The sequence below is a fragment of the Vicia villosa genome, linkage group LG3, assembly GCF_029867415.1.
Source record: "Vicia villosa cultivar HV-30 ecotype Madison, WI linkage group LG3, Vvil1.0, whole genome shotgun sequence".
NCBI classification, from domain to species: Eukaryota; Viridiplantae; Streptophyta; class Magnoliopsida; order Fabales; family Fabaceae; genus Vicia; species Vicia villosa.
Window position 1 is genome coordinate 57654624 of NC_081182.1, and position 9247 is coordinate 57663870.

Genomic DNA, 9247 nt, shown 5'->3' on the forward strand with positions numbered 1-9247 from the left:
TTCTCAGTAGCTCGTATATATATGTTAGATGAAATTAGGTTAAGCAAATTCAATCAAATCTTCATAATTTTTGGAGATTGTAATTTGATTGAATCATGATCATGGAACTTTCCAAAATAGGCCAATTCCAATCTTTCTCACCCCAAATCCTCCTTGCACGAATCTGAGTTGATTATTGACTTTTTGATGATTGGAATTGATTGGAAACAAAATAAAATCAAATCTCTTATATTTTCTACCAATTATTTGATTTAAATTGTATTTTAAATGAATAAAAATCCAATAAATATAGAATAAAAATCAAATAACCATGGGTTTGGGTTTGTATATTCTTAGTGACTTGGGGAACAAGATTGGGTCATAAAATGATAGGCCCATTTGCAAGAAAATCCATTTTGAACCTTATTTGCTTCACATTTTCCATCCAAAATTGACCAACTTTGACAAGGCATATCTCCCTCAATTTTTAAGATATGGAAGATTTCTAAGACTTTTTGGAAACCTCAAGATGTCCTCTACAGGACACTTTGGAAACTTTTTTGCATTTGAAGATTTTATCTTGATGATATGGCCTTTGACAAAAAACTGCTTTTGGTTGACTTTTGAAAAGGACCTATAATCTTTTGTACCATATCTCTCAAATGAAGCATTTTTGGCCTTGGCATGTGAGAGACAAAGTTGTAGAGAATCCAATTTCCTTCAAAATAGGCTTTGAGTGAGAAATTTATGATGTTCCATGTGAAAGTTATGCCTGGTCAAAGTACAGTTGACTTTTTAGACCAAAACCCTAATTTAGTAACTATGCCCTTTGTTGATTTTGAAGCTTTTCCTTGATGAATCATGATCAACCTTTGATCAAATGATGAATGATACTTCATAATATTGATGTCAATAAAAAATCAGGAGTTTTGACTATACTTTAACCATAGTTGAATTTTAGGTCAAACTAGTCGACTGTGGAGCATCTGAGCCATTGAATGAGCAATACTTGGAGTTGAAGCTTGACTTTTGACATGGAGATATTTTGAAGCATAATGAGCCATCTGAAATCCATTGGAGACCTTGACTCATCACTTTTCTTAGGAGAATGCAAAACCCTAGTTCAGGAGGTCTTTAATTAGGAGAATGCCTTGAGTAAACCCTTGAGCCTTGAACCCTCGAAGATGAAATGAGATGGGCAAATTTTGGGGTATGAAAAACCGGTTGATATAAATGAGGAGTGCTTATCAAATTGTATGAATTGGTACTTGTTTTGCAAAGGAAAGAAGGTGAAGGAGGACAAATCGGGTGTCGTTTGGCTTGCTACAATACGATCTTTATGGCTTTTTTAGAATGGTACTACTTGCTTTCGAAATGATGGGTGAAATATTGATAATACGGTGTGAAATATAAAAATCATGGTTTGGAAGTGGTTATCAATAGGAAAAATTACTAATAATTTCAATTCTACTTTTTATGATTTTAGCAAAATTCTTTTTTATTTTTATCATAATTATAATTGGTTAGTAAGGTTAGAGAATCCTTAATTCTCCAATTAATATATTTTTGCTTTAAAAAAACATTACCCTAATAGCGTAGTTTTTTTTTTGAAAGAGCAAAAACTATATAATATATGAGGCATCAGGGATGCCTAAACCTCATTACAATATGTGTCCCAGTTGGTACAATATGTGTCCCAGTTGGTATAATTAAACAGAGTGATTATACTAAATTCACCATTCTTCTGCTAACAAAACTAACAGAAAACAAAATCCCCACATCCATAAACCCTCCATTACACCAAAACTAATTTTGAGACATCAATATACACTTTAGGCATCAATAACATTATAACTACAATGCTGATTGAACAAATTATACTCCGCTTCGATTATCTCTATACCGCAATCGCTAGCCGCTTTCGACGAAATAAGCCATTTTGTAGCGAAGCAAATCTGACGGCACCAGACAGCTGAATGCTGAACAATCCATTTCAGCCCCAATCCGACAAAATACAACGACGCCAATGGTATCTGCATTCAGCCTTCTGCTCCGACAGAATGACAAACAAATAGAATGCATAGAAATACCTCGACCTTTTATCCACACATAAAATTCTCCACTGCATTCAATCGACTTCTGCTATAATTTCCTTGACTATAATGAACACCACCTGCTCCTTCTCACGCTGTCGCCCAGGAATTATTTTCCATTGTCCATACTACCAATGCAGGCCCTAGGATTCGTATACCACTGAAATATGTCGTTTGTGATCAAATTCGATTTGATTTTCAGCCACTTCCAGGAGTACATCTTTGCCTCGTCTGCCACGTTTTCCAATTCGAATTCCTTATTGCGAAAAACTTTATCGTTCCTATGCTTCCATATGCTCCAAACGCAAGCGAACCAAATCACCGTAAGTTTATTTGATATTGATCTTCCTCCGTCTAAGAGATTTTCAAAATGATCCATATGTTGCCATCCATCGTTGTGCATCGCAGTGTAAACCCCAATCCATTTGGCTATGGAACTCCAAACACCTGCAAATATTGGACACTCAAAGAAAAGATGAGATACCGTCTCTTCCCTCCCACACTCACCCACGCACAGATTTTGCCTCTGCCCTAACACTCCTCTTTTGACTAGATTGACTTTTGTTGGAATCCTGTTTTGTAACATTCTCCACACCAAGCAAGAGATTTTTGACGGTATCGCCTTATTCCAAATCTTCGACCAAAAAGAACTAACTGAAGATATACCAATCGTCGATAATCTCTTATATGCCTCCTTCACCGAATATTCATCAGAATTATCCATTTCACCTAGATTCAAGTTACTAATTTCCTTCGACCAAGACGAGCTTTCATTATCCCCTAAGATTAAACCCTCGAAATTGATCCCATATCGATTTACCAAAGCATCGTACCAAATGCCTTTTTTCATTTAAAAACTTGTAAATTGTGATTTTATTTTATTTGTGTTAAGACCAATCCATCATGTTCTCCTGATATCATCTCATCCTTCTATCACATTAGATTAATCCAATTAAAAGTTGAATTCAAATCTAGATCATTAATTTGTTTTAATGTTAGAATCGAGTTTAAGTCTAACCAAATTTGTCGCTTGTGCAACCCTAGAGGAACCAAATGCTTGCCAGCTGTGCTACTTGCAAAATGTACGTATGCATGCATATTAGCCCAAAGGTGGCAGTCTGTGAAGCTTATGAATGCCACGTGTCATCCTCTAACAAAAACATCAAATGAACGATTACGCATCAAGCATCAAACGCGGACAAAGCACCACAACCCGAGGTGATAACTCAATCATAATTCTCACACAAAACTCCAAGACACCCCATTCCCCGTAGATCATATTCAATCAAACTATACGCGGCAGCCCGCTGTTTGTTTTATCTCAACTACTATATATATCTCATCACACATTCACCAAATCATATCTCATTCTTATACACCTTAAATCATTCGTTTGTGATTTTATGATGGCTGTGAATATTGCAATCCTTATAACCAGCTTGCTCTGTATCCTCTCAACGGCGTCGTGTGGGCGGGTGATAGTTGGGGCAAAGACGGAGATTACTGACGTGAGGACAAACAAGGAGGTGCAGGAGCTTGGGAGGTTTGCTGTAGAGGAGTACAACTACAAACAAAGCAACGGCGGCGGAGAGATGTTGAAGTTTGTGGAGGTGGTGGAGGCGCAGAAGCAAGTGGTGTCAGGGATGAAGTATTATCTTAATATTTCAGCCGTTGATCGTAATGGTGTTCATAGAATGTTTACTTCTGTTGTGGTGGTCAAGCCGTGGCTGCAGTACAAAAAGGTTGTCCATTTTGGGGATTCATCTACCTTCCACCAACTACAACGTACAAGTATGTAAAAAAGAGAACCCTATATACGACAGGGAACCGTTTATTTTGGACCTAAATAATGCTACTAAGCAGTATATGGTTTCCTGACTAAAGACGCGATATTTGTAATTGCAACAGAGTTGTTCATTCCTTTCGGTTAATAAAATATTTCCTCTACTATGCATGTGAGTGTGGCTTGAAAGATATATCATCCTAGATTGGAGGAGATATCCTCTCCATTTCTTTTGAGAAATGGAGATATCTATTATTATAGTTTTAATGTATAAATATGTAATTAATATCACAATTTTTAAAAATGCGTGCAAATATATCTTTTATTTACAATAAAACTATAAGTAACGGACACCTCCATTTCTTTTGAGAATTGGAGAGGATCCTTACTCGTTAGATTGCTAGGTTGTACGATATAATACTATTAATTTTTCAAATTACAATCTATACTATTAATTTTTCAAATTACAAACTATCTAAAATATTTAAGAGATTAATTGAGTACATCACAACCACTCTTATGTAAACCACTCTTATGTAATATTTTAAGGTGAATTCTTATCTATCCAACTCAAAAAGTTAGGTAAGGTTATCTTCAGCGTAAAAAAACATTGAAAACAACAAACAAATGTGCTATTTAATAAATGATTAAATATGTACAAATTAAATGGTGTCATTTGATTGGTTGAAAGTACACTACCCGTCTTTTTGTGATGGGTAGAGAAGTTATCCCCATATTTTAAATGTGATTAAAACAAAAGTCAAACTGTTAAAAAATCTAACGATTACGATTAACTGTTTTATATCGTTGTTGCTTTATATCGTCGGTAAATATCAATTAAATTTAATATTTAAATTATAATAACATTAATTGAACATCGAATTATAAATAAAGAGCGTGATTTAAAAACTCTTTAAAATAATCCTACTTGAAAAAGTAGGACATGAGTGATCTCACCTAAGTAGGACAAACAAATCTACAATATGTGTAATATATGAATAAGTGATATTTTGATTTAACCACTTGCATATTTATAGTTGATTTAAGGATCATTTAAACAAACCCACTATTTTTCGAATTGTATGTTTATCATTCATTTTCTGCTCTTTAACACATAAAATGTGGTTCAATGGTATGAATTATTTATTGCATCGATTCCTCCGATTCTAGTTTAATTTGAATAACATCAATTTATTAGTCAAGTCTACCTCATTATCATCGTTTATCATCATGATCGTCAGTGACGGATCTAGAATTTTTCTTTGATGGGGGCTTAAAAAAATCTATATTTTAATTATACAATTTATGAATTTTATAAAATATATAATAAAAGTAAATAAAAAAATTAAATAATAGTTGAATGAATCCACAAGTAAACACAAAATAAATAATATTAAATAAAAAAATGTAATCTTAAATAGTAGAAAAACAATAACAATAAGAAGAGATCAAAATGGTTGTTGATATTAATGTTGGAAGGAAAGTATGGTTTAGAGTCAAAGAGAATAAAGTTAAGATTTGATAGAAAAAATTAAATTGGAAAAAGAAAGAGTTAGAAAATGATAAAATGAAATTAATGTGAAGGTGTGTGGTGAGTGGAATAAGTATAGTTTGATATGGCTAGTAAATCTTTGGGGGCTAAAAACAAAATATAACATTGATATGAAGGAAACTTTGGTTTTCTTGTGGGGGCTTGAGCCCCCAATATGCTTCAAGTGCATCCGCCCCTGGTGATCGTTATGATGATAATAAATAGATTTTATTTAAATTAAACTAGAATAGAAGATATCGATGTAATGAAGGAATCATGTCACTGAATCATATTCTATATGTTAAAGAGCATGAAATGAACGATGAGACGCATATAATTCGGAAAACATCGATTGATATAAGTTGATTTTCAAATACATCTTAATTTTCATATTGTAAGTTTCTATGTCAATTTAAATGAATGTATTTTCATTAAAAGGTTAGTAAAACAAACAATCTACATAGCATATATGATAGATTTGTGTTAGAAAACCCTAGATCTAAGAATGCATTAAAGGACAATAAAATAAAACAACTTTTCTTCTTACTCATCAAAGAGACATATTACATAATATATAGTAGGGTTATAACCACTACATGGGCCATGGGCCAGCATAACTAAGTATGTACTAAAACATAATAATAAAAATACTAATACTTGCACCCCTTTAGTCTAATATAAAATCATTCAGCAAAACAGATTTCTTTCTAATCCTATTGGGCCGAGATAACTTCATAACACTACTCCCGGGCCCATAAGGAACCTTGTCCTCAAGGTTCATGGGAAAAGATGGATGGATAATGGGCTTGTTGGCAACGATAGGAAAAGTGGGAGGCCCAATCCCGTCCTTGGAATTGTCTGGAAGGGGGGAAGCCACGTGAGGGTTGAAGCTCGGCAGTGGAGAGTTACTGCAGAGATAAGGGGAAATCTCGGTAGGGGCTTGTGATTGGTTAGCGTGTGATAGGGTTTTGTCTTTGGCAGTGTGTAGCGGAATACAGCTGTTTATGAGCTGTATTAGAACGTTGGAAAGCACATGGTCATTATTACCTATCACGTGGGGTGTACTTCCATTCACAAGTACCTTTTGAGAAGCACCACACTTAGATTTATTCATAAAACACTTCTCAGAAAATCCACATCTCTCCCTTCTATCCGTGACTTTTTCTTTTCTCTCCTTCACATAACTTAAATCAGTTTCAGTTTCAGTTGGTGTTATGCGAGCCACATGCAGCCGAGATACTTCCATACCATCCATGGCGGAGACACGTTTCTTTTCTGCAGAGGAAGGTTGAGGTAACATACTAGAACTCTGAACAATTTGTAAACGTTTTGCGTTATTTGTTAACTTTGTGGTTTGTGTTGGCCACTGATTCTGGGTTGCTCTTTCTATGCACAGGGAACTCTCACTTGGAGAAAAAGGAACTGAGGCTTCAACATCATGGTACGGTTTCAACAGCGAGACATGGACAACCGGGTGTATTCGAGACGAGGACGGCAGATCCAACATGTAGTCAACCTTACCAACCTTTTTAATGATCAGATATGGACCGAAAAATTGCTTAGCTAGCTTTTGAGACACACGACGCTCCATGGTCAACTGCCGATATGGTTTAAGCTTCAACAGTACCAAATCTCCCTCTTGGAAGGTAAATGGTCGTCTCTTTACATTTACTTGCTTTTCCATGGTGATTTTACTTTTTTGGAGATGGACCTTTAACTGATTCAGAACTTCTTGTTGTTGGTGCAAGGTGTTGTTTAACGTTTCTTCCTCGGCGGATCCCGTGACATAATCTAACAGCTTAGGTGGTTCACGTCCGTATAAGGCCTTGAAGGGAGACATTTGAATCGCGGTATGGAAAGAAGTGTTGTACCAATATTCAGCTAGATGGAGAAACTTGTGCCATTTTCGTGGGTTGTCACCGGCCAAACATCTCAGGTACGTTCTAATGACCGATTTACCACCTCCGTTTGTCCATCAGTTTCTGGATGATAAGATGTGGAATATTTCAGGTGGGTGCCATGGAGCTTAAAGAAGTGTTTCCAGAACTTGCTGAGAAATAGTGGGTCTCGGTCAGAAATGATGGATCTGGGGATGCCATGCAGACGGAAAATGTCAACAGTAAAACGAGCTGCCAAGTCTTTAGCAGTGAAGTGTGAAGGGAGAGGAATAAAGTGCACAAATTTAGTCAGGCGATCGCATAGGACCCAAATCACCGTGTGACCCTCTGAGTTCGGTAAGTTTGTGATAAAATCCATGGTTATGTCTTCCCACACTCTTTCTGGTACTGGCAGCGGCTGTAACAAACCCTTTTTCTTTTGTGTGTCGTACTTGTTGTGTTGACAAATTAAACAGTGCTTAACCATGTTCTTAACTGCAAGGTACATTCCTGGCCAACAGAAGGAAGCTCGAGCCCGTGCCAATGTCGCTTTAACCCCAGAATGACCTCCTTCTGGTGTGTGGTGATACTCTCTCAAGATGCTCGTACGAAGGTTCTGCAGATCCGGTATGAAAACTCTGTTTTTGTAATAAAGCATGTTCTGTGATATTGAGTACTCAACATTGTTTTGGGAGGCCATGGTAAGAAGGTTCTGACCAACTGTGTCGTGCTTGTAAAACCGTTTCAGGGTGGTGAATAGATCTGGAAAGGGAGAAGACAAAGCCAATAACATTGGTCCCTCTTTCTCGTATTTTTTGCTTAGGGCATCCGCAACTAGATTCGTCCTTCCAGGTTTGTACGAAATCTCAAAGTCAAAACCTTGTAATTTTGCGGTCCATCTCTGTTGTTCGGGTGTTTGAATTCGCTGTAGTAGTAAATCACGTAGGCTTTTCTGATCTGTGAAGATGTGAAACTTGTGACCTATGAGGTACTGACGCCATTTTTTGACAGATTCTATGATGGCAAACATCTCCCGGACATACACAGACGCTGCTTGCATCCGAGGGCACTTTTTTTACTGAAGAAGGCTATGGGATGACCCTCCTGAGATAAGACGGCACCAATTGCAACTCCGGAAGCATCTGTATCTATGTTGAAATCTTTTGTAAAGTTAGGAAGAGCTAAGACCGGCATGTCGGTCATTATTCTTTTCAGATTTGTAAAGGCTGTATCTGCCTCTGTACTCCATGTAAACTTAGTGGAACGTAACAAATCGGTGAGAGGAGCGGCGAGTGTGGCGTAATTTTTTACAAAGCGACGATAAAATCCGGTGAGCCCTAGAAAACCTCGGAGCGTCGAGAGTGAACGTGGCGCTGGCCATTCTAGAATAGCTTTTACTTTCTCTGAATCGGGTGAAACACCATCCGCTGAAATGACATGCCCTAGGAAATCAATCTGCTTGGCTGTAAACACACACTTAGATAACTTCACAAAAAAGTAGTGATCCTTTAAGAGCTCAAAAACAACCTGCAAATGTTCAACATGCTGAGTAAAATTCGAACTATAAATTAAAATATCATCAAAGAAGACTAGGACAAAACGCCTTAGGAAAGGACGTAATAAATCATTCATTGCTGACTGGAATGTAGAAGGAGCATTAGTTAACCCAAAGGGCATAACTAGGAATTCATAATGACCATCAAAAGTGCGAAAAGTTGTTTTATGTGTATCCCTTGATGCAACTCTGATCTGATGGTATCACAAATCTATCTTAGTAAAAATAGTAGCTGATCCTAACTCATCTAAGAGTTCATCGATAGTTGGAATTGGAAATCTGTCTTTAATAGTAACAGCATTTAATGCGCGGTAATCAACGCAGAAACGCCACGTGCTATCCTTTTTCTTGACAAGTAAAACAGGGGATGAAAAAGGGCTAGTACTAGGAATGATGGTTCCATCTTCAAGCATTTGTTTAATTAAAATT

General features: G+C 36.6%; 1 protein-coding gene across 1 annotated transcript; it reads left to right on the plus strand.

Annotated features, from left to right (window-relative positions):
- Positions 1-3429: 3429 nt before the first annotated feature.
- LOC131655837 (cysteine proteinase inhibitor 10-like) lies at positions 3430-4026 on the plus strand. The gene has a single exon (XM_058925644.1). The coding sequence runs from the start codon at positions 3476-3478 to the stop codon at positions 3869-3871; it is 396 nt and encodes a 131-aa protein (XP_058781627.1). The 5' UTR covers positions 3430-3475; the 3' UTR covers positions 3872-4026.
- Positions 4027-9247: the final 5221 nt, after the last annotated feature.

Bases quoted from the DNA above. Each gene is read 5' to 3' on its own strand.
- LOC131655837 (XM_058925644.1), top strand. From the start codon at position 3,476: ATGATGGCTGTGAATATTGCAATCCTTATAACCAGCTTGCTCTGTATC.